Raw genomic sequence first — 26,018 nt, 5'->3', positions numbered from 1 at the left:
CTTAAAAACATTATAAATAATAATTTTATCCTTACCCTACGGTCTATTGGCGCCAAACCCACACTGTCTTCCAATTTTCTTTTTTCAGAGCTGTGAGTAGGTTTATCACAGTCATATTCAACTTCTGGCTTGGACAAATCCCGACAGAATGTACAAATCCACTCCCCACTAAAGAAGACAAAAAGACACATTGACCTTAGTGAGGTAGCACACCCTTGACAAAAGGCTTTCCACATATTTCTGGGTAAGATCCTCATTTGTTGGGTGGGTTTTTTTCTGTGCCATGTGTTGGTTTGTTGTTGTTGGTTTTTAAAACACTACAAAAAGCAGAGACTGCTGGCAAAAATGCTTTATTACAACTTTTTTTTTCCTTTTTAGTGGCACCAGTGTCACTAATGGTGTCCTAACAGAAAGATGGTTTATCTTAATAGACAGCAGGTGTCTACCTTTGTCAGTACTGAAATATTTCCCTTGAGCTCAAAGGATTCAAGCAAATGGCTATTAAGAGCCCTTTTCTTAACTAGAGAGACTGAAGGAATCGTGTGGGCTGAACAGAACAAAACATGTCAGTGTGATATGGTGAGAACTTGATATTCTCTACAAGCTTGATCTATAACATATCACTGAACTATACAGATTATCCTAGACAAGATTTTTTGTAAAACTGGAAATATTTTACTCCCTAAAACCTTCAGATGTTCATGATTTTATCAGTTGGTCTAAGAAAACCGTGGAGATTTAAAGGACAGCATAAGATTACTACATAATCAGTTCTGGAAGCTATGTTCACTGATTCCCTAACACAATTTATGAACCTCAAAGTTTTGAAAAACCTATGAGGGGTCTATGTTTTTAATACAGTTCTCGACAAAGGAAGGAACTTGCATGGTTGCAGGTAACCACAAGAGGGCTGAATTGTTACACAGATGACAGAATACGCAATAAAAAGGATCTGTGTGTATTTACTCAGAGGTATGTTATAATAATAATATCTTTGAAAATGGGAAATAATTTCTGCAGCACCTTTTATTTAATTTTGATAGTAAGGCAGAAGACTTTCCAAATTAAAAAAAAAAAAAATCTCTTTTTTATTCAGAGTCATCCAAAGATTTTTGCCATCTGCCAGTTTTAGCATACACTGGTGAATAATAAGCATTTTACTACCAGGAGACATTTATCTTCTACTGTCTTAACTTCCCAGAATTATTTATGACACTGTCACCTCTATACCTGGACTTGCATCACAGAAATGATATGGCAGATATACAAAAGTTCATACAGGCCATGACCTAAAGATCTTGTGACACAAGAAAACAATAAATAGGTTACAGACAAAGGACTGATGCATTAGAATATCCAAGAATCAGGAAGAGTGTGATAGGTTGGAACAAAGGACAAAAAGATGCAGCAACCTCATGAATCTATGTGGGAACATTGTTTTAAACTAAAAGAGGGTAGATTCAGATTAGAAACAAGGAAAAAAAAATTTTTCAGTGAGGGTTGTGAAACACTGGTGCAGGTTGCTGAGAGAGATGGTAGAGGCCCCATTCCTGGAAACAAGGTCAAGTTGGGAGGGGCTCTGAGCAACCTGTTCATGGCAGGGAGGTTGGACTCAGTGGCCTATAAAGGTCCCTTCCAACTTTAACCATTCTGTGACTGTATGAACCTATGAAATTGCCCTATCCACCTGAAGCAAGAACAAAAAGCAGTCATGAAAGAAGCAGACTGTCACTGCTGACATAATAATAAAGAAATTACTTTGTGTGTTTGAAGGAACTAATGCTAAGAGACTAAAGTTTGTTCAGTACAGTTACAGCTGCAAAAAAAAAGTAACCCCATAAAGGTGGGAACAGAAAGTTGATACGTCTAAAGTCAGGAGGAAACCTCAGCTAACCATGCTCTGAAGCCCAGTAACACAATGTACTCGTAGTAATATGCACCTTTACAGATCTGAACACCTGTCATCAAAGTGGTTTTTGGCTCCCTCGCCCTCCGACATCATCACCTCAGTTTCCCCTCAACAATCAAGTAAAAAGGAGACATTTTAAAGACTTATTGTTGAATATTTAATTTTTCTGGAAAAAAAGTATTGCAATACATAGTTTTCTGCCTTAAAGATTTTTTTTTTCTTTTCAGAATGGCACAAATATTTATTAGTTTAAGTGCTTGCTGTAACTTCACTAGGTTTTGCTGATGGAACAAAGCTGTAACATAGCACCAGTTTCACAAAAAAACCCCTGCAATTTGAAGTTTTAAAAGTGAGAGAAACATTTTTACGTGCCATTTCAAGTGACGTTTTAGATACACTTGCTTGTTCAGAGTAGCACGGAGGTGATCAATGTGCTAATCTAAGTTGCTATTCAAATGTTTTCCACCAGTAAACTATGCTGACATTTAATCAAAAACCCTAATATTTACAAAAGCATTAAACAATGAGCATGTTATGACCAATGTTTTTATCCTTTAACACAAACAAGCTTATTGCATGACATTTCCAAGTTGGGACATTGCAAAATGCCATTTATTTTAATCAAAGACACTAATTCCAGAAGCAAACACTGGTAATGCTAGTTAAGACTGTATTTTGAAAGTCAAGAAACTGAGTAATGGTTTTGTAACAGCCAATAAAGAAACTTAATGCTTGTTTCAACATTGGCCAAGATGTTACTAGAAGATGTCAGTCACTACACATCCCATGCTCAGTGTAGCCATATTTAGCACTAGAGTAAGTGATATACTTATTACTCTATTACTTCAGATTTTTCCTGTAGACATTTGTTAATTTTTCCTTTTTAAAAAATTTTTATTCTTTATTATTATTATTATTATTATTATTATTATTAAGAAATGTTAATGTATTTTCTCTCACCCTTAAAACATTTTATGACAGATTGGTAATTCTGTGTCCCACTTTTAATAATTCTCGCCCTAGATGTAAGTGATCTTGCTTAATTGTCAAATAAGTGAAGAGTTTTATTACAGAATTTGTAGAAAAAAATACAATTGAAGTTTCAATGTAAATTCCAATTTTCACTAATTAATAAAATTTCTGGATTCAAGACTTTCAAGAAGACAGTGCTTCCTTTGAGACTGAAATTTCTTATCCTGGGTTTCACAAGAAAAAGCTTGTGTCTTTTAGTGCAATTTTAGGTGGAATTGAAGGGGTCATAATTACCTTGGAAAGCTCATCAATGAAGGGACATGACAAGAAAGATGGAATACTTTGGGACACTTCTCACAGCAAAGGAGTTCCCCTCCATTTTGACATACAGCACACCAATCTTCATTTGGATCGTCCTCTTTTCTGCCCTCTCCAACATGGGAGGGTCCTATCCATCCCATTTTCCCACTGAATGTGTTCTCCTGCAGGACCCCTGGCTGATCATCTGTACTGTCTGGTGCATCTGTTCTTAAGACAGCTTCATCAGAAGTGGAATTATGACTTCCATCCAAGAGTAATGAAGTAAGTATGGACTGTAGGAAGAAACAAAGAAAGCCAGACTATAATATTTACTTGAATTTACATGGCCCTAACAACAAGTAAACTAACTTGACTAACAAATTTATATGCAAGGAGCCATACAACTTGCAACATGCATGTAAAAATTACTACCATACTATAACATCAGACAGTTGAACACAAGAAACCAGCTATGAAAGGATATTTACTGCTCCGCTAATAAAAAACTAATCTCTGATGGCCAAAAATCTAGCAATCTTATTTACGTAAATTACTGCACTGTGATTAGAAACATTTCCTAGCGGCACCTGAAAATTTGATCTCTGCAAACTATTCCCCATCCTCCCAGATTTTCAATGGATAAAAGTAGTCTGATCACAACAGTTAACTGGCAGTAGGGCTAGTCTGATTTTGAATTTCACCTCGTCCCCTTCTTTAGCTTTTTTAGTTTTCCCCTGAAAAGCTCCCAACAGAACACGAGTAGATTATTTTACTCCCCATAAATACAAAATACCCTCCAAAAAGAAAGGAGATCTTTATAGCTGTTAATATTACATTCCGAGGCCGGGGTTCCTCATCAGTTTCTTGCTTCACTACAACAATTGGGAAATCAAAATTCTCATTTGATGCATTTGACTCCTGTTTAATTCTAATGGGCTCCAACATAACAACTGGGACTTTGTGTGTAGAATCAGCTCCTGGTGGCCTGCTGGAGGAGCCAGAACTGCAAATGACAAGAAAAGGCAGGAAAAAAGGGAAATTAAGAGTCAGAGCTTTTGTACAGTGGTGCTTTCCAAAACCTCAGGATGCTAAATCTATTTTGCTTCTTTGAAGCTTGAGCACTGCAGTTTTCCTTTTATCGAATACACCATCCAAGCTTATTTCCTTTGATATATATTGAAAAAGCATTACCAAAAGGAAAAATTGTAATGATGCAGTTCCAGAACTAGAGAATTATTCATGGTTTGACTTCCCATTAGTGCAAGATTTGCAAGTAATCTCCTTTTCTCTCAGGTTACACACAAAAGAGGATTTCCACTGAACATCATATCACTTCGGAGGAGATGCAGCTGTATTTTGGGGAAGACCAGTGTTTCTCCAGAGCTGAACTGATCATTGAAAATGACACAACCGAATAAGGCAGATAAAACACATATTTACATTTTCTTGGAAGGATTTCTTACAGCCTTGCAACTCTACCAAAACTAGGGTCCTCCTTTTGGAACTAGATCTTTCTTTTTTTTATGTATTTAGTCATAAAAATGAAGAATCTAACAAAATTAATTCAAGCAGCAGTAGATTTTTTTAAATGCAAGTAAAAGACTCTTCAGACAAACATTTGAACTGTTCACAAGAGTCCTTCACAGAATTTGCCATGTAAATGGAATATAGAAAAACATATTCTATATTAAAAAGCACCTGCATTTCCAACTCAAGTAGGATGAATGTCATCTGATTTTTCTCTGCATGAAAAATTAATCTCATGTCATATGTATGCTTGAGTTTATTGCAACACATTAATGGATCTGCACTCTTCAAACAACATTGTGTAAATATATTTGTTCATTAATATTCCATCAGTAATGGATAAAAACATTTGTGCAGACTCTCAGTAGATATCTAGGGCTCACTTAACCAACCATATTGCAGTAGAAAATTTTTAACAGCTTTCTTTGTAACATCAGTTCCTTAAATCTGAAGTAATTTATAGTTCCATCAGGACTTTCAATATTCAACCTTTTCCTTTAGCTGATTTTTCTGAATTTAAAACTTAATTTACAATTGGTATTCCTTTAATAACACCAACCTAGTCATCATTTACAGTGTTAATATGTTTTTAGATGTGCTATTAATACATCACAAATGAAATTACTGCTTTTAGAATGCAAAGAGTGCTGTAATAACCATCAGGCCTGACCTGTTAACAGAGAAGGTGAGGCAAATTGACATCTATATATGCATTAAAGGGAGAAGAGACTGATGCATGTTCTGTGGAGGTGGAAGTTACATTTTCTTCTCTCCCACTCTTTCCTTACCTCTCTCTGCTTCCAACACTGGAGGCACTGGGTGAACGAATTGGAGGGTGTACGTTCGTCACACTGATTCCTCCTAGGAGAGAAGGATCAGGTTAGAACAAAACCTGGGTCTGTGCCAAGTCTGAGTCAGAGAAGTACACAGGTTTTGGGGAAAATGTCTCCTGCAGCATCATTTATTTAACCTATATCTCATCTAATATATATTTATGAGAGGATGAGAGGCATGGGACAATAGAAGGAGATGCCCAAAAAGGGACCCGTAAGTAGGCTGATGGATCAGTACCTTTGCCTGGCTGACCCCTCCACCTGATCACTGCAGTTTGTTTTGTCTTACCTTATCAAATTCTAGCAGATCTCTCTGGAGAACTGCCATGAAACTTTGAGCTGGTGAGAAGGAAGAAGTCTGGGGGACAGATATGAGAGAGACCAAAGGTCTGGGGACCAGGACCAGAGAGCCAAAAGACTCGTGAAGGAAATTTTTGCTAAAGACTTGTGAAGGACGTTTTTGCTGAGCATCAGTCCTGAGAAACCCAAGTGGGCTGTTTGTGCTGTCTGTGAATGCATTACCCACCTGTCTCAGGTAACCTGCCTCAGTCTGTGAATGCCATGTGAGTGCATGAATGTTGCATAAGTGTTCACTGGGAACTCACTCACACAGCCTCACTACAGGCCAGATCAGAAAATGGGAACAGCTGCTGATGGCCAGCAGGCATGGTGACAGGAATCCCCTGCATCCTTCAGGTCCACCACATTTAGCCACCCATCACATTAACTTCTCTGCTCAACCTGTGTCAGTGCTGCACTACCCTTCTGTGAAAAACATATTCTAATATCCAAATTGAACTTCCCAAGTCACCATTTCTATCTCCTGTTACATCCTATCTATCCTTTTCAAATACTTGACTTTTACCACAGCAGTTAGGTTTTCATTTGGTGTACACCTGAGAGTGTCACTTTTCTACAGATTTCTATCCAATGTGCTAAAATCTACAGGTTTTTTCCCTTCATGTTTGTAAGATCTGGTCACTTAACTTGTGTTCACAATGCTAAAATATTGTCTGTAGCTTTACCTCCTACTAGGGTTTCTACAACTTTGCCTCATTTTCTTATTTCTAATCTTGATATAAAATAGATATAATTAATTCTGATATCAGTGTTAATATTGCCACATTAGACTTTTCAATTACACCACTTAAACAGAAAATTGCACCACATTTCCATTACCTGAGAGGCCTGGTGATGGCACCGAGGAATTTGGTGACTGCACAGTCCTGTTTGAAGGGGGTTTTGGCTGATTCTGCTCTGCAGTACCATCCTTCCTTACAGCATTGTCCAGTGTGATGTTTCCTGAACAATCAATCTAAAAGGTGGGGAAATGAGAGGAAGCAGTTAGTGTTGGAAGGGGAAAAAAACTCTCTCCAAAACAACAAAAACCCATGCCTCTGCCATAGTGTTATTTTGAAGGTGAAGACCAAAATATACTTCATCTAACTTTAACACCCAAAAGTGAGATGGTTTAAAACAGGTCGTCTTGCTTTCTCTAAAAAGCAAATGACATAGCCAAATCCAGACAGTGCTTCATTTTAAGATCAGATGATTCTGTAAGTGCCAATTTTTCTCCACCAGCTTCAGAGAAGGCTGTACCAGACAGGTGGCTTTCACACAATTAAGAGATGATTTTTTATCTCCACACCTTCTTTGGACACGCTCACATTATATACTCTAAAAAAGAATAACAAGCTATACACAAACTACCCATTAATCCACTAGTGTTTAACAGCACTGGAAGAACCTCAAAGGACACTCGATCCCATCTGTCCCACATACCTTCTGGATAGAGGCCACCCATATTGACTCAAAATGCAAACAGCAAACCAACACTTGTTCTTTCCTATGGCTCAAGCCAGATAACTGAACTTATTCAGGGGCTCCCAATTTACCATTTTAACTTTCTGTAAAAATTACAAATTCTGGTTTGATAATGAGGAATGACTTTTTGAACTGTTTGGTTTCTTCCAATACGTAGAGATAATGTTCCATAAGAAAACACCTCACCTTACTATCAGTTTTCTCAGTGGATACCTCACAAATCTACTACTTGCAAACATACTGACCACTGAAATTTCTATTTGTGAGCTAGAAGTATCCAAAGTGGATGCATAAGCCTTGGCAAGGTCAGCATATTTACAGTGATTTGAGCCATGTATCTTAAGAGCATAAATGCAACCATATACAAGTAGAAGAGTTCATAATACTGTGAACAAAAATGAGTATGCTAAAATGTGTCACAGACTCTGTAGTTTTATGACCATGGTGCATAGTTCACCTTTTAAACCTGATATATACTGTGTGACCCTGTACTCTATGTACTCCATTGTAATAAACAGAACACAGTTTATCAGTGAGGACAAAGCACAGGTGGCAGAAACAGGAAGGAACAGCAAGTTACCACTGGAAAACCATGGCATTTCAGATATCTATAAACCTTAGACCACAAAAAACAGGCTTGGCAATATTTGAAAGAATAAAAGCCAAGGGATTAAAACTCAACAGTTCCAACATGGATCTCTGACAAATATGTACCATTCAGAAAAACTATGAGAGAGAAGTTTAAGACAAGATGATCTTACGATGCTCCTTCTAGCACCAGCTCACAGGTATGTTAGAGAATATGTGAAGAAAAGAAGTACCAAAAAGAAAAGATATAAGGAATATATCCAGTATGCCAACCATTAATACTTGCCCAAGATAGCTCTTTCAATTAGTTTAAAATGTATTTTAAAAATGTTGACCATTTACCAGAAATACCATCAGCAAACTGGTGCTACCTATGGACACTGGTAAATGAAAGCTAAGCTAACACATTTTTGTTAGTATCATTACAGAGGCAGGGAAAAAATATGCAGCATCCAAATAAACAAGTCCAATTACAATCACAAACCATAATGTTATTTTTCTCAGCTGTCTTCCAAGAACAGCTCTGAATATTTCCAGCAACCCTGCCTGCATTGTTTTTTTCTCTACCTGCCTCATTTTGACAAAGAGAGTAAGAATTTCAGTTTATATGGTTTCTACTTCTCAGAAACATTAAGACCTATTTCAAAATAGAATCAATCCATCAAACATTGCTTCTATGTTACACTTACATCAGGGAGAGATGGTAGATTATAGGAGCTACCCACTGGGGAACTCAAATCTATCACAGGAGGACCACATGTCTTCCCATCACATCCAACGGCACTGGTGACTGTGGGGCTGGATGGAGTCGATGTTGTGCTGCTTGCAGTTGTAAGGGCTGTTGAAGTTTGTCCACTACTGATCTGCCACTAAAAAAAAGACAATAATCCACAATAAAACATTATTTTCTTTGCAACAGGTCACATCTACTGAATATACTAGTAAAACAAGCAGCTTAATTCAGGAAGCTGAATTCAAACATAAAATCCTGATATACTCTGAAGTTATCTCATCTCAAGAACCAATCTTGCAAGACAAGGAAGGGAAGATGACAAGTAGTTGAAAACTATGAATAGAAGAAATGAATGCAAATTCTTAAATTCAAAGTTATACTTCAATGCTAAGTATCTATTAATATTTTATGCTGCATTGACAGTGTTGTGGGAAAAATGTAACAGTTTTTGTGAAAAAAAAAGTATTACAGGTAATAGGCTGAATGCACAACTGCTTCAGCATTTTACTAAGTAAACAGCTACAGTGTCAGTGATTAAGAATTTGAAATGCTGACTGGATCTCTACCCACATATACATTTAACAACATGATATGAAGTGCACTGTCAATTCAGACTAAATTTCTTTCTCATTTGGATGTATGCAGTTTTCAATGACTTTAAGAGAATTTCATGGCTACCCATGGTAGGTAAAATTTGACTGCCCTCAATTCCTGTTTAGTCATTCTATTTACTGGTCTCTAGTTTCAGAAAGGCATTACCAGATGAGAATTCTTTAAAAGCTTGCAGACAGGCAAATTTTATTTTCAGAGGCACAGAATAGAAATGACTTAGTTTTTGTTCCTATAGGTTCTTCTAGATATTGTACCGCTTTCTTCAATTTAGTTGGAAATAGTTCTCTGACATCATAAGCATTGCAAACATGAATGGTATTACACCACTTTTCAGGTCAGAGATTTGTTTGATCCTTCCCTGCTTACCTCTAGTGACATGATTTTCTCTTTCCTTCCATGTACCCAAAATTCTTGTGTTAATATGCTGTTTAATAAGGATGAGCCTTCCTAAACATCCAGAAAACATATGATGTGGTTTTACTTCTGCCCCAGTTCAGCTGCTGATTAGTCGGCATTGATCAGTCTTAGCAGAGGTGACACAACTTTGGTCTTTCTCTTCTCTTCTCTCCTCACCTGTACAAGTTCAGATTTGCCATACTTGTGGCTGCTTCAGATTTTTAGTTAAAGGTTTTACCTGGTTCCTGGTGAAGTCACTAACATCAAGCTCAACTGGGATTTTCTTTGTCTATTCAGTGACTGCAGTGTGCAGACCATGGCCATGCTAAGTTTTGCGTAAGAGGTCAGAAACCACAGTAACAGCAAACAAGGGAATAAAACACCTACACAGCACACACAGTGGATCACTTTCATAACGCTTCAGCTGCTTAGAACTGTCAAAATGAAAGAAATTTGACAGTTTCCTCATTAAGAAAACTGTGGGTATCTTGTCATAGAGAAAAAATTCAGTCTCTGTTCTAACTGAAAAGCACTCTAGAAGCACAGTATGAAAGATGGTAAGAAGCATATTTAATGTTTCATTTCTACACGGCGAGTGAAAAGGGATAGAACCTCTACCTGTTTTATAGCTTGCTGTGCCAAGAATGCCATTTGCAATGGGTTGGGCTTTATTGCTTGCCTTGGTAGGTTCTGATTTTGGGGAAATCTCATCTGTTGTGCAGGAAGAACTGAACCATTGGGCTTGGGGCTTTGATTCTGAAAATGAATCAAGCGCGGAGGTGCCTGCATAAAAACAAAAAACCAGTTCTGCAAGTTAGCTGATATCTATTCAATGTTCCAGGTATTTTTTACTAAGTGGTCCTTTTGAACCTCTGCAAATTTCACAAATTATATGCAAACAAATAGTACCACACTATTTATCTGAATGATCACAGAACACATTGATTTTCAATGTTAAAACCAAAATCTAGTAGATAGTTTTGAATTATTCTGATGTAATAAAGACAGATCACAAGAGCCAGTGACAGTGTTTCCAGCTTTGAAAGTTATGTGGGAGAATCACTGCATAATATGCAAAATAGACATGGAAAAAAAATTAATGACAGATTCACTTTTTGATCATTTGACCAAAATGCAAAAAGGTAGCTCAGCACTCTATAAGGCTGGATACTCTATGATTTTTTTTTAATGAATAAACATAGGCCAAGTGCTACCACACATTTTCCCAGGCACATTTAAAATGCCCATTCAATTCTCAGTAAAGAAAATGTTCCCTAACCCACCTAAATAGCCATGTGCTGAAGATGAAGCTATCTGAAATTATGTATCTAGATTTAATTTTTCTTTTTTTTTCCCTATCTTACCTTACTTTCTCCTTCAGTGCAGTGGAAAAAAAGAGACTCTTCTCTGGAAATAATCATAATTTACCTGATGAGAAGCAGGAGGTTGCTGCATGGCTCCTGGCATTCTTGGATTTGGTAAAACTACTGGACCTGCTCTGCGTTGAGCTTGCTGTCGCTCAGCCATGACCTGGCTGAGCATGTGCTGGAGTCGGAGCTGAGCTAAGCTTATCTGTGTTGGGAACTTAGATAGCTGGTTTGAAGGTAAGCTGCCTGGTGGCTGTAAGTTTGGTTCCGTCACAGGGCTCTTGGGCACATGTGGTGGGGTTTCTTTATCTTCAACTACTAAAGAACCTATTTGAAACAAAATAAATAAAATCAGTGGCAGTTAGAAGAAATGCTATTTTTCATAATTAGATCCTTTTATAACATGCGGTCACCACTCATTGTTGTAATGTAAAGAATGGATAAACATGAGATAAGAGACTCCATTTGTTTTGTTTGTTCCCCTGAAAAAAAAGGTTGCATTTTATAGCAAACTGTCTTCTGCTGCAGCCTCCTCTATACAGTGGTTTCTCCTGGGAAGGTGTCCTGGCCTGTCCAGGAAGAGCAAGGAAGTGAAATTTCAATGGAAAAGGGTATCCTGATCTAATCATCTGATAAAAAGATTTAACTGTATCATAAAACCTAAAGATATTGTGATCCTTTTTGGTTTCTAAGTCAACATCATGGATATTGAAATACTCAAATATTCAAAGGGCATTCTTAAGTGCTATACAGCACCAATTCTAGGATGTGATGGGCACCTTCCAGGAGATGTTTTATGTCTCCACTGACTTAGAAGGAAATTTGACTAGACAAGTAACTTTTAGAGATTAATGGTGGGTGACAGATGTTATCTGAAGATATATATAGTGTGATTACACCAAACTCACACAAAATTCTGGCTACCTCATCCAAGAAAAATGAATTCCAACCAGAACAGAGTTTGTTTGATTCAAGGAAATAGCCCACCGCTTGTAGAGGAAAAGACAATTTCTTTCTTTAAAACAGAGTGAAGGAGACAAAAATATGGTCCAAGACTAAGAGTTAAAAAATTCCAATGACCTGTGGAAGGCTGCACAACAGCTTTTCAATACAAGTGGGAGATAAATATCTCATACTCCCTTCTCACCCAGAGATTTATAGTTGCTTCCCAGGAGAGTTCATCTCATGAGGCAGATGCACCACATGACAGTTGGTAAATCCCTATTACGTAACAATTTGAAATCACTCTGCCACTCCTCTTCTTATATCCATGAGTCCTCATCTGTGGATCCTGTGCAGTCTAGCCTGACTCAGTTGGGGATAGATTATCTGAAGGGGGAGGAAAATTCTTGCATTTTATACTCCTCTTTTTCATCCCAAGAGCTGAGAAACTGTGCATGTAGCATCATTCTACTTTCCCATCTAGCCACAGGCAGAGAGGGAGCATAGCTATGCACTGTGGTGCAGAAAAGGGCAACAAGGCAATGTCAATAACACTGATTTCATACTGACATCTGGCAATTTTGGTGTTGCTTAAGTTTTAGTCATGATTGTACCACATCAGTCATTAACAAAAGTATTAAATATGGTAAACACAATGGAAAACCCCCACCAACCTTTATTAAGTCTGTAACAGGTCTAGTCAACGTTAAAGTGAACAGGGAAAAATGCAGCAGGTTCATTAAATAAACATATGCAAAAAAAGAGTCCCTAAACCAAACACAAGAAAAAGTCAACTCATGACAAACATCACCTCAGTTAAGCAGCAGTTCATAGCTATCACCACAGAACTTGACTGTTTCTGGAAAAAAGTTTCACTTTCAATTTCTTTCTCAAAGACAATTATTCATAAAAAAGGAACTTGGGAGAATTTCCCTGCTGCCATCCAATGTCCTCATGTCTGGGAAAAGGAGCTGGTTTGCCTCAAAGTACTGTCAACATTTTTTCTCTGACTTTGTAGAGAAATGTACATTTGCACCTCTGTACCTTGGTAGAGCACTTTCTGATGAAAGGCAGAAAAGGTCCCACAGGTATCTCATAAAGCCTTCTGCACATGACAGAAAAACAAAAATGCCCATCAAACTAACAGTGGAGAGAGAAAGGAACCATGACAGCAGTCAAAATCCTAAAAGACCTCTAAGACCCTTAATTCCTGCTTCTAAGCTTGTTGAGTTCCTAGGGTGCTTTATCTTCTTGGTTGACAAATTGCCCCGTGGAAAAGGACCTAGGGGTGTTGGGCAACAGCAGCTGAACATGAGCCACCAGTGTTCTCAGGTGGCCAAGAAGGCCAATGGCATCCTGGCCTGTGTCACGAATAGCAGGGGAGTCAGCAAGACCAGGGGAGTGATTGTTCCCCTGTACTCAGCACTGGTGAGGCCACACCTCAAATCCTGTGTTGAGTTCTGGGCCCCTCACTACAAGAAAGACATTGAGGAGCTGGAGCTTGTTCAGAGAAGGGCGATGGAGCTGGTGAAGGGTCTGGAGCACAAGTTTTATGAGTGGCTGAGGGAGCTGGGGGTGTTTAGCCTGGAAAAAAGGAGGCTCAGGGGAGATCTTATTGCTCTCTACAACTACCTGAAAGGAGGTTGTAGTGCAGTGGGGGTGTGTCTCTTCTCACAGGTAAGAAGTGAGAGGAAAAGAGAAAATGGTCTCAAGTTGCACCAGGGGAAGTTTAGATTACATCTTAGGAAAAAATTCTTCATGGAAAGGGTTGTCAAGCATTGAAACGGACTGCCCAGGGAAGTGGTGTAGTCACCATCCCTGGAAGTTTCCACAAAATGTGTGGATATAGCACTTGAGGACATGGATTAATTGTGAATTTGGTGGTGGTGCTAGGTTGACAGTTGGACTTGATAATCTTAAAGGTCTTTTCCAAACCTTAACAATTCTATGATTCATTAAACTCAGGCTTTCAGGCAATCACACAAGCAGGCTAATTGCAAAGCTTCCTGGTCCTAGAAATCACCAGTATAATAAAACCCTAGCAGCAATTTATAGCTGTAAGAAAAAATGTAAAGACCAGTTTAGAGATGAGCTCAAAATCTATTATGTTAATAAAGACTAAATACTTTTGCAACTCTGTTAAAAACGCACTTCCTCCTGAATTCCACCCCACAACTTCAGGAAAGACCATATAAAAGCCATACAACTGCCAAAAATTAGTGTTCTCTTCCCTGTCCTTCTGTTTTTCTTTGGCATTTTCCCCCTTCTCTTCATCTCAGTTTTCCAAGGTTTATTGTTTGGCATGACAAGGGAGCAAACGAACACTGGACATTAGGAAAAGGTTCTTCCCTGAGGGTGTGGTCACTGGAACAGACTCCCCAGGGATGCAGTCATGGAACCAAGCCTGCCAGAGTTCATGCAGCCTCTGGATCATCCTCTTAGTCATATGGTTTAGTTTTAGGTAGTCCTGTGAGGAGCAGACGTTGGATTCCATGATCCTTATGGATCCCTTTCAACTTGAGATACTCTATGATTCTATATTATGTTGCTGCTATGGGTTTGAGCTTGGGAGGATGGGACTGAATAGAAGAAAGGGCTGAAAGATGCAGAATGAGACTGAGTTCTGGAACCCTTTCTCTTAGGATATGAAGTAGGGTTATAGACTGTGTTCCTTGTTTCAGAAGCCCAAAGTTATGTGTATTGATCAGAAAACTGAAAGCTGTCATTTTCACCATCTCATGTACCATTCAAGGAAGGTAAGTTTGTTAATACTTTATCATAAGCATCCATAAATAGTAATTTTTCCCATGCAATCCCCTTTAAATGTTTCCTACAAGTAAGGAAATAAATTTAACACAGTAAAATGAGACATGAATAATGCAGAACCTATTTTCACAAAAAAAGAAAGTTGCTTTAAAAATAGGATCAAGACACCAAAGGGCTAATAAAAATTTATCGTACCTAGATTGAAAATATTTTGAGCCCAGAAGCTTGGATCACAGTGAAACTGGATGGTATTGTTAGTCACTGGTGAAGGATCACATCTTGCTCGGAGAAGATACCTCAGTCGATACGTAATCTAGAACAGGAACAAAAATTCCTTTGTGGCCAGAGCCATGATTCTGAACAGCACACACACATGCACACACACACAAAACAAACAAACCAACCAAAAAAAACCTCCTGAACAAGCCCCTGGAGAACTGAGGTTAAAGATAGAGACACTTGTCCAAGCTACATATAAAGAGATATTTTTAGCATCTTTCCCTTATTCCTAACGTAGTTTTAAAAAGAAATCAACTACAGCCTCAAAACCCAAAAAAGTTCTTCCCTGTAGAAATACATATCCTCCCACAAACTTGGTCATTACATTCAATAACTTTAACTACTTGCAAGTGCAATACAGATTCATGTAACCATTGTTGTGTTTTTTTCCCCCCCAAATCTATATTTGCCCATTCATTTTTCTTTCAAAGAAAAGTATGCCATCTATTTGGCAAAAAGTATCATGGCAGGGAATTTTCCTTTGTACTAGATTTAAGTTTTCTTCAGACAGCCAAAGAACAGATTTTTATAAAGTCTGTCTTTGAAAACTCTCAGATTCACAGATATTTTCAGATTCTCCCAATGCTTTTGTTCCAAAGGACTGGACTATGATTACACAACAGAATACTCTATCAAATGCTCAGTATTAATCTAGTTCCTAGAAAGAAAATGTTTTCTTGTAGTTGCTTCACTAGAAATATCAGGCACTGATATACAGAAATACAACAGGCACTGATTTTAGAATCACACCCAGCAGACACAGAAATAAAAAAACTTGAGGAGGTCAACACTTGTTTTCTTGAATGATAGATTATTTCCTGGAAAAGTTCAAGAGATATATTTAGCAAAATCATCCTGTTTCAAATTATACAAGTCTATTGGGTTTTTCTGCAGTGGAATTTTATAAGAGCTTCCAGTTTACAAGTTTTTCTTTCAATTTTCGGCAGGACAGTTTAAAACCAGATAAACAAAATTAGCAAGACTTAAGTTTTATTATTGACCATGGGAAATTTTAAGTGCACTACTACTATTTTGAATATAGGTTTATTAGGATTTCTGTGTACGCTACCAGAATCAAGTATACGGCACTATAGAAATTCTAATCTTTTGTCCCATTACCAATACTGGTAGTTCTTGTCATAGTTTGCTCCATTATTTTCCTATTACTGTGTACACACATATAACTGTAGATAAATTCATGACTAGACTAGTTACCTCCTGTTAGCTAACAGTGGTAGCTAACAGTGTTTAGTTTGTTTTGGAGAACTAGGCTGGTAAACTGTCTTACTGCAAGCAGTTTAGTGTGCTATTTCCCTGAAGTACAGCCTCTGAGCTGTAACACTGCACTTAAGTCTGATGGGCATTCCACCCTCCTGGTTTGAAGTGGTTGGATATGCCAGAGCAGAAGTCTCACGTGCTCCTCTATGCATCACTGTTCAGGACTAGATTTTTCCAGATGCCCACAGACAGGTGAGCTACTCAATTCCCAAGTAACACCACCTTTCTAAAGCTCAATTTGTTATTTTGAAAAATATTTCACACTTGGTGAGGCTTTATAGACTGGATGGTCCTTTTCTTCAACTGCATAATGTTTATATAATTAAGATGCCTTCAATGCTACTGGTTCTCTTACCCACATAGCAGAGTCTTTGTGGCAACACTAAGCAATTATATCAACATGACTCAGTTTGACGTCCTTTTTCTCTATTCAGTTAAAAAAATACGACTTGCTGAGGCAATATAAGGCAGGCAAGTGAATTTAACTACTTGGTGTTGATAAAACCAAGTAATATTCCACTATTTGCTATAGCCTGCAGTATCAACAAAGGATATCAAAAAAAAGAATAAATCACCACAAAACCCAACAAAAACCTCAAAACCAACCAAACAAAACCCACAAAATCCTCTGGCAGGTTCTCAACTAAGCAATGAGAAAATAAAGAAAAAACTTCGTGAGTCGGTTGTGGGAACTGGTAAAAACAAATCTAGCATCTTTCCTCTACATAGTCACAGGTTTCTGTTACCAGGCTAGTACAATCTAGTAATCTTTGGACAGATCATGGTCAGCATTTGGTTTGTTTTTTATTTCGAATCTTCTGGGATTCCTGTTCACTCTGAGGAGTCAGCTTAGTGAGAGCACATGCACTCAGATCCCAAGTGTCATTATAGTAATGAAATATTTAGCTTTGCAAATGTTTGCATGGACAAACAAAAGCCTCAGTTTCATTTTTATACATTCTGCAAAACTTTCAGTGGGAGATGAGTCTGACAGAACAAAAAAATACAGTAATTTTTGCATTAAAATGCTAGATATCAGACACTGTGATATATACCAGCTTATAAGCTTATAACTTTGAAGCTGTAGCAATTACTGAAAAGCAGTGATGATGTAGGACACACAACTTTTTTCCCAGTGTTTCAGGGCTTCATAGTTTTCAACCCACTGAAAAGGAGTTGCTCCTACTTCTGCAGACTTACAACAATTCTATGGCAGTCTAAGAGGAGAAAATCATGAGCAGAGAGCTAATTTATTAGAAATATTCTGTGTTTATGTTTAAGAGAAAACCATGAAAAACTATATATAAATATTCCAATTAGTAGAAAGTCATTAAAAGTTCTAATCCCCTAGTACTACTGACAAGCATGGGTATCTGCCTAAACCATAGTCTCTAAGTAAATGGAGAGAGCTATCTTCCTAACCTTACCAAGCGTTTGCTGTACAAGAGTGCTGTGCTGCTCCCACTGGAAACTGCCCATTTGGAAAAATTCATGACATGTTCCAGCTGTTTAGAGAGACCTGCCACTTCCTGTTGTTGCTGCAGAAGTTTCATCTGATGCTCTTTTGCCAGAGTCTGCAAGTAGAAAAGTAGTTCCAGTCAAATGGTTCAACTTACAGTTAACAGGTATTAGCTTTCACATAGTTCACAATGGTAAAGTGGTTTCACTTAGCTCCTCTCTTGGCTGCCCCCTGATGTAGCCATCAAACAGAAAAATCAGTATAAGTTTATTCAAGATATCAGGACTTTCTGTGCTAATTCCCATTTTCTCTCACAACACATTTTCATATATACGTCTCCATACACTCACACGTTTTAAAACTGGAGGTAATATTTTTCTAGGCATTCATTCTAGACAATTCTATGCTGTGATTTGCTATCAGACTGGTGAACTTAAGGACATTTCTGATGGGAACACTTTTCATATATGATGCATAGAATTATGACTTGCAAAAGCACGGAGAAAGTAACTGGGGTCAGAGAAACCCCTGACTCCCAAAGCAGAGAACACGGATAATAAATACAAACAAAACAGCAACCACTCCTCAAAACCCAAACTCTCCTCCACCAAAATCCCACTTGCTCAAGTTGCTTGTACAGAACATCCCTCCACTTTGGAATTGTGACAGGACATGCACAGGGGACTAGTGCTAGAAATGTGTTTTACTTTAATGTGAATACATAGAAAAAAAATATTAAGACTGACATTTTTGTTTCTTAGAAATGAAATTACCTCCAACTGATGCAGCAGAGCTTTTCCCTTTTTATTTATTTCTACCATCAGTGTAAATATGGCAACTTTAATATCCTGTTCCACCTGCTTTTGATTCTGATTCACTTCATGAATTCTGTAAGTAGACAGAACAGAAAATAATGTTCTTTAGCTCACAAACCCACCCTCTACATAGGATTAAAAAAAAAATCTGTTGCTGAGACTACAATATTTCTCGGTCATATGCACCAATTAATACATATATCATCAGATACTTATAGTCAGGAAAATTACTAGGAGAAATAAAAAGAGCAAGTAAGTGACCTATGATAAAATTAATTAACTGGTGGCAAATTCTAATGCCATAAGTCTGTAAAATTACTGACATCTGTCACTGATAAAAATTAAATGCTCATTGTAGTTGAAATTCTTGATTTTCAGTTGTTTGGCACATTTCTGGAATGGTCCATGGCAATCAAAACTGCTTAAGTCTAATTTCCATCTAATGCAAAACCAGATTTTCTAATTTCAACAACAGTGCTCCAACTCCTAACAGCAAAGCAGAATCTTATATTGTGAAAACCTCTACTGCCAAGATGAAGGAAGAGTTCAAGTTGCACTCGGCATCCTGTACTGTGTTGAATCTCCCTGGGTACTGCTGCCTCTGAACTCTGCTGAAGGAGCAGTCACAAAGGCCCACTGTAGATTGCATTTCACAGATTTATTTTTCTCCTAGTGATGCCACAAAAACTCGGAATAAAAGAACTGCTCAGAGACTTTGCATCTTTAAGCAGCAAGGTATTTGTTTATTGCAACACTGGGAGCAAGGTGGTTCGCACCACACAAAACTTGCTCAGCCTGAAAGTGCAACTTATGCTATCTTGTATGCTTTTAAGTACATAGTTACATCCCATAACATACATATTAATAAGCAGACTAGTCTCTGGGCGGAGACTTTCCAGAATCTTCTTTGGTGCATGCACAGTCTTCTACTGTGGTGGTTGACAGTGAGCCTTCATCTCTCTGGTGGTCACCACGTTGTCTTCCTTGGGGCTGAACTTTTCAATTTTCTTTGTTAGGTGACCCAGATTCCTCAAGCTTGCAAAATCCTGGCTCTGAGCCTCCAATATCTACTTTAAACACCTAGTTTACCTGATTTATTACCTTATGGTCTACATCCTAGCATTTTTTCTATAATAAAACTTTGGTCCAGTAAACAGAACAGAACAAGACAATGTTCTTCTAGCAAAGCAGGCAGAACAAATATTAGGCAGTTACCTTCTCCTGGCTCAGCATGGCAAGGTGTTTTACCAACTAAGACAAAACTCCTTTTGTACTTTGCCATCACTAGGTTTGTAGTACCGAATGAACAAAGCCCCAAGCTCAAAAGTATTACATAAATGTTCAAATACGTGGCACAAGCATTATGAAAGCATGAGTCATAACCTTTCACTTTCTAAGGGGGATCTACACTAAGAAAGTAAGTGTGCTGATGGTGGGGAAGCATTTAAGATTGCCTTCTACAGTCTTTATTGCATAAGTTGTTTTGTTGCACCCAAGCAACTGCTGCCCATCAAATCCACAGGCTGAGCAGAAGAGTTACCTAACACAACCAAGCACACTGAACCAGTCACCACAGTGAACTGAAGACTTTAGAATTTCTCCTTCTGGAAGAATAAAAGGCCAGAGGTACAAAATACACTAATTTAAACATTTCAAGAAACTACAGTGTATGTAAATTGCCCTCAGTCAGTTTTAACCTCAAAATCTGATACATACCTGTTTTGGATCTGTTTCCCTGTATATTTTATGTATTTAGTCTTCTCCATCAATTTGGTGATTAGTGTCTCAATGATCACTTTCTGGTTCTGAAAGGCTTCTTCTATAAACTGGTACCTGTAGTAAAAACCATTGGGTATTTACACATGCAAAAGGTGTGATATACTTGCTAAAAAGCAGAGTGCCTTACAAAATCTTTAACTGAAGAAAGATGCTGCTCAAGTCCAAAATTTAACTGTCATCATGGAAGCAAATGTCGGCAAATGCTGATATATTTTATTTATAGTATATTTGATTCTATAGTCTATTTCCTGTAATACCAGGGGCAGAGTTTATGATTTTCATAAATATGAAAGAATATTGTGTGACCATGGTCTAATTTTAATAAAAGAAAAATTAATATTTTGATGTAGTCATCACTTTGAACGTGAAAAAACATGTAAGCTATTACTTTGTGCAAGTAAAGGATGTAGAAACAGAAGAGAGATTGCTTAGTTGGCAGAAGTTTTAATTTCAAATCAAACATTTTAAATCAAGGAACCGATTTTAAATTAAGGAACTGAAACATTTTAAATCAAGGAACTGAAATCATCAACAATTTGAGAAAGAAAAGGAATATAAATCCTAAGAAAAAGAGAATGCAAGAGGAAGACTGCAACTCTGCAAGAGCAATGTTTAGCCTGTTCCAAGGAGCAACAGTGGCCAACCCATTGATGCTCACCTGGTCAGGCAAGCAAGCTTTTTGGGTGGTTGCATCAAGTACATATACATATATATATATATCAGTATTTAACCAGAGTGCATCTGTCCCAGACCACTTCTGTATGTTTTAACCAGCAAGACTTTTGTCTTGTACTCAGAAGTTGTATATAATTCTGCATTTCAGTTTCTGGACCAGTAAGAGATGACCAAACAACAGCAACACAAAGATTTGAGTGTTATAAATAGTGTTGTCAAAGTACAGTTTAGCCAAACTGTAGGTTTATTCTTCCTTTGGAAGAGCTCTTAGAGCTCTTCACAGAAAAAAATTTCCCATTTGCTCCATTCTGAGACTGTTTGGTAATGTTCTGTTATATAACCATCTTGTTGAAGGACAAATTGAGAAATTACACAGAAGTGTATAGTTGCATAACGCAGCCCCTGTGCTTTCTAAGGACTCTCTGAAGAGCTGCATAGCAACAAATTCTATCCATATAACTTGACAGTAAAAGAAAGGTCTTGTGTTTAAGTCACCAGACTAAAAACTGGAGGAATTAGGTTTCTTTCTAGACTAACACACACTCATCAGTCACATTCTTTTGGATACAATCTCTGTTTATTTGTCAGCTTCATTTCCAAGCAGAAAATTTTACTTTGCACTTTTTTCACCTGACTGTATTCCGTACAGTTAGAACTCCAATCTGCGTCAAGCTATCTTCCTATAAGTGGGATGCATAAAACATATGCTTTGCTTTGATACCTGTGCTCTTTGTGCTCTAGTAACTGACAGTCTCGGCAGGTCAGCTTGTCACAGGTTTCACAATACAACTTCAGCTGCTCCTTTTTGTGATAAGGGCAAAACACTGGTCGCTGACTGGTCACGCCAACCGCCTCTGTTGAATAAAGGAAGATGTTAGCCAGTCTCCTAAACTTATCAAAGATTTGCATTCTCCTGGTTTTTCTTACCATATTCTTCCCCTAGATGCTACAAGTGTGTATCAGGCCACCTAATCGAGAATATAACAGTTGTAAGCCTAAACTGCAATGTCTCGCTCTTGCTCCAGCATGGAGCTAGCACCCTCTCTCATGGAAAATGTCTAGAACCTATTACCATAATCTAATATGGCCTCATAAAACTATTTAAAAAAAGGAGTTGCCAGTACTGCTGCAGCTGCAAAACACTGCATGACTGGAAGTTCCTTTCTCAAATGGAGATGAGGAGATGGCTGACTTAAATCATGCTCTGTTTTCTTTCTCAGTTGAACTGGTGAAAGGAGGGTTGAGGATATCAAGACACAGGCATTCAAAAGTGTAAAACATACAGAATGTAATAAGCAGGAGTTACTAACTTCCTTTCAGGACCCCCTTCTAAGTAGGTGAGGGATCTCTCTTCAGTTTCTAGTGAGTAAATATTACAGAGCATAGGAAACACCACCAGATCATAGAAATTAAATCTGTTCTTTAAAACAATTTAACCAACAAAGTCTAATTTCCTGAGAGTCAGGTTGGGCACCCGAGTTCATGAGGATTATATGGCCTGTAGGGAAAACTGGCTTCACGCAGTAGCACATCGTTCACTGCAGATCAGTAAGATCTTTTTTTCGTACCCATTCATCTACTTATTTGCAAGAAATCTGGAAGAAGTTATTTTCAGATCTGCATCCTTCAGGGAGGCCTGAATGAACTGAGACTATTCCTACCACCAAGTCACATTCTGCCTAACAGTCCATCAGCCACTTTTACCCACTACTTCTGTCCTTTCCTGAAAATACACTCAGTATTCACTTTTTGACTAACTCCATGTGAAAGTAGGATACAGAATACAGTGTATATCTTCAAAGTATCATGGAGGAAGATACCTTTTGAGCAACAGATTGCAGAACTTGAATCCCACATTATATATAAAATTCACCCTATGGGTGGAATGACAATGCATCTCTATTATAGTGCAAATATTTAAAATAATATATAATAATTTATAAACATCACACAAAAGTTCATATATTTACAAGAAAAAGCATGCAAGTCCAATGGATGCATTAGAACTGGTAAAGTGTTTGTCAACATCCTAATATGTTTATTATTGTTCTACAGTGTCACTAAAAGACAAGAAATAATGGGAAAAAATGGAAACAAAACAGGTTCTCAGTGAAAAAGTAGTACAACCTTTTCTACTACAGAACAGCCAAGATTCTCAGGGAGACTGTACTGTACACCACATTCACCACTGTTGGTTCCCAAGGCCCAAAGAGATAAAACCCAGAGCAACTTGAACTGCTCTGAGCTGAATGCTTTAAGCAGGAGGCTTGACTTGATATCTCCTGAGGTCTCTTTCAGCCTCAATCATCCTAGATTCTACTAAGGAAAAATACCCCAATTCATAGTGTACTTCCCTTTCATTTCTAAGGCAAAATATGTCAAACTTAAAAGATATTTAGCTAAAACATGAATTCTGGCACACTTCATTGCTAACTGGGTATGCTGAAAAAACACAATCTATTAGTGCTCCTTTTGCTGCAGAATACAACAATAAAGTTCATATAAACCATCTGGTAGACCTCTAGATAAACTAGAGGAGCCAAATGCCTAAAAAAGTATTTTCTGCAAGTGATCTCTAAAGTCTAGAAAATACTTTGCAATCACTCCAGGTGAGAGATAAAATCTATGTAAAAAAAAATTCCTACAAAAAAACAACCTGTAGGGTTTTCTTATAACTTTACAGCCTATCTGACAGGAAAAAACTGACAGAAAAACAGCTTTCATAGTCCCAGCCTTAGTGAAGTCTTCCTATTCAGTAGCTATGTTCTAATGCATCTAACGCTTGAAATAACTTTTCTCTTTTGTTAGTAGCATCAATTAAGAGATCCACTTAGATGGAGATTCAAAGAAACACCATAATTTCCTCAAATGATTGCAGCCTTTAGCAACAAAAATTGAAATAAGTGACTGGAAGGTAGGAAACTATGAAAACATATCCACTACCAGCCAGAAAAATAAAATGGTTCCACTAATTCATATGCACCAAAGGGCTATATCAAAATGAATCTGTCCTTTTACATTTACTAGGATTCAGGAATACAATTTTTGAAGTGTATCACTTAAAAAAAAAAATGTGGTGGTCCATTACAGTTTTTCCAGTGCACACATGCATTCTTTGGGAAATTATAAATCAAGTGTGTTACCTGGAGATACTTCCTCTTTCGTCCTCACAGTATGATCCTTCGTAAATTTAACCCTCTGGTGAGCTCTGATGCAGGTCTTGCACAACCATTCTACACATTCCACACAAAAACCATGCGCTTCTGCATTGTCTTCACAGCTTGTGCAGACCTGACGAGAGGAAGGAAAGGTAGCTGTTAAAATAAGTTTGGAATATATATACAAGCTATTGTTCATACATCATCAGTGCACTTTTACAGTTTTGTGAGAACAGTAAAATTAGAATGGAAAACTGCCCGAGGTACAGGAACACTATAAATAACTGCATAAAAGTAACTGAATGTGACTTTTTAAAGAAAGAGGTCATTTTGTCAGTGTTACTCTAAAATCTTGACCTGACATGATAAAAGTCAAACCACTACTTTCTGCCAGTCACTGCACCCTTAGAAGCCATACAATGTTTACTATATGCAAGATGCTGTTGGGAAATATTTACTAATGACAGAACATGATCAGCACTCCTCTGATTTTAGAAGCCTCTCTCAGCTCACACAGCAGCTTTAATTTCAGTTTCTGGTCCCCTGCTTAGAGTTTCATGAAGCACACACAGCAGAGTTCCTCTCAAGAATCTCTGCATCACCACTTAAAGACAGTATTCCAGTTAGGTTTATCAGAAAAGCTACTCTAGAACAGATTTGCAACCAATGCATAATAATTTTCAAACTGTGGTCTGTTATTCCTGGGGCTCTTTGGACTTAACCCAAGAGATCTAGGAAAAAAAAATTAATTCAGGAAAACAAACATGACAGCAGACCAAAACCTCTCTGCCCAGAGTCAATACACCCACAAGAAAAAATTGCTATGGAACCACAATTTGAACAACACGTTGAAAATTTTGAATGTTATACAACACCATTTCACATGTTCATAACATTATTTCATTTTTTACTCCTCCTTTACAATGCCTCTGTAGTCCCACCTTCAAGGGGATTTTGGTAGTAAAAAATAGCAAACGTGCTTATGCAGATACTGTTTAGGTAACTACCACCCATTTCTGTCAACATGGAGCACTGCTGCAAACCAAAGCCTCAAGGTATCTGCAGACTGCAATATCCTACAGGTCACGGTGACAGAATTCTGCTTGCAGGTGCAAAAAGAAGAAAATTTTAGATTTTAGTTTTGCTTTCAGTTTGATTAAAAAAAAACCCAACGAAACAACTTCTGCACCCACACAAGGTAAATATAGATTAAGTCAAAGAGGAAGCAAATATTTACATCCCATGTAGATAGAAAATACATATGTAGAACTATGTCCCAGTTTCCCCTTCAAGAAAAAGAGGAAAATTAGCACAAAACTTGCCTTAAGCCACATAGCAAGTTACTGACAGAACTGGAATTTGAATATAGAAGTTCCAGATTCCCAATGCTGTGTTTATTCTTCTGGATCATGTTGCCTCTTAAAGCAATTATCTTCTGAGAAATGAAGTTACAACACAAGGGTTGTTGACCCCTCTTGTTGTCACTAGGAGTTTGAAGCAGTTTCTTTTCATTAAAGGTGACCTGCAAAGGAGAAAAAATTGGGCTTGTGCCCCTTTCTCTGTTTCTTTACAAAAATGAGGCCTGAAAGTTTTATTTTTCAAAATAATATAATTTTTTTTATCTTCTCCTTGATTTTTCTTCCCTCTCTTCTCTTAGCAAATAAAAATTCTTAGTGCTATCCAGACTACTAGACTAGGGAGAAATACCAAAGTCCACACATCACAAATAAAGGTCTAGAAAATGGAAATAAAGCCATTAAAAGAAGTGAACTGTAATCAGGATATTGAAAACTTTTACTTGCTGTC

The 26,018-nt window shown here is 37.6% G+C and overlaps 1 protein-coding gene across 1 annotated transcript in view; it reads right to left on the bottom strand.

Annotated features, from left to right (window-relative positions):
• The window catches only part of TRIM24 (tripartite motif containing 24), a 60,370-nt gene that overhangs the window by 4,493 nt on the left and 29,859 nt on the right, over nucleotides 1-26,018 (bottom strand). The window contains exons 3-16 of the mRNA XM_029963528.1: nucleotides 24,198-24,345; nucleotides 21,776-21,908; nucleotides 20,317-20,433; nucleotides 18,559-18,673; nucleotides 17,754-17,900; nucleotides 14,965-15,082; nucleotides 11,123-11,388; nucleotides 10,313-10,477; nucleotides 8,643-8,822; nucleotides 6,721-6,856; nucleotides 5,497-5,569; nucleotides 4,016-4,184; nucleotides 3,176-3,474; nucleotides 36-168 (exon numbers count right to left, since the gene is read on the bottom strand). Of these exons, the coding sequence (XP_029819388.1) occupies nucleotides 36-168; nucleotides 3,176-3,474; nucleotides 4,016-4,184; nucleotides 5,497-5,569; nucleotides 6,721-6,856; nucleotides 8,643-8,822; nucleotides 10,313-10,477; nucleotides 11,123-11,388; nucleotides 14,965-15,082; nucleotides 17,754-17,900; nucleotides 18,559-18,673; nucleotides 20,317-20,433; nucleotides 21,776-21,908; nucleotides 24,198-24,345 (2,199 nt within the window). The remainder of the gene's footprint in view (nucleotides 1-35; nucleotides 169-3,175; nucleotides 3,475-4,015; nucleotides 4,185-5,496; nucleotides 5,570-6,720; nucleotides 6,857-8,642; nucleotides 8,823-10,312; nucleotides 10,478-11,122; nucleotides 11,389-14,964; nucleotides 15,083-17,753; nucleotides 17,901-18,558; nucleotides 18,674-20,316; nucleotides 20,434-21,775; nucleotides 21,909-24,197; nucleotides 24,346-26,018) is intronic.

This window comes from Manacus vitellinus, unplaced genomic scaffold (genome assembly GCF_001715985.3).
Source record: "Manacus vitellinus isolate BGI_N305 unplaced genomic scaffold, ASM171598v3 scaffold_5_pilon, whole genome shotgun sequence".
Lineage (NCBI taxonomy): Eukaryota > Metazoa > Chordata > Aves > Passeriformes > Pipridae > Manacus > Manacus vitellinus.
The sequence above is the reverse complement of the archived record's forward strand: the minus strand, read 5'-3'. Positions and strand labels throughout refer to the sequence as shown.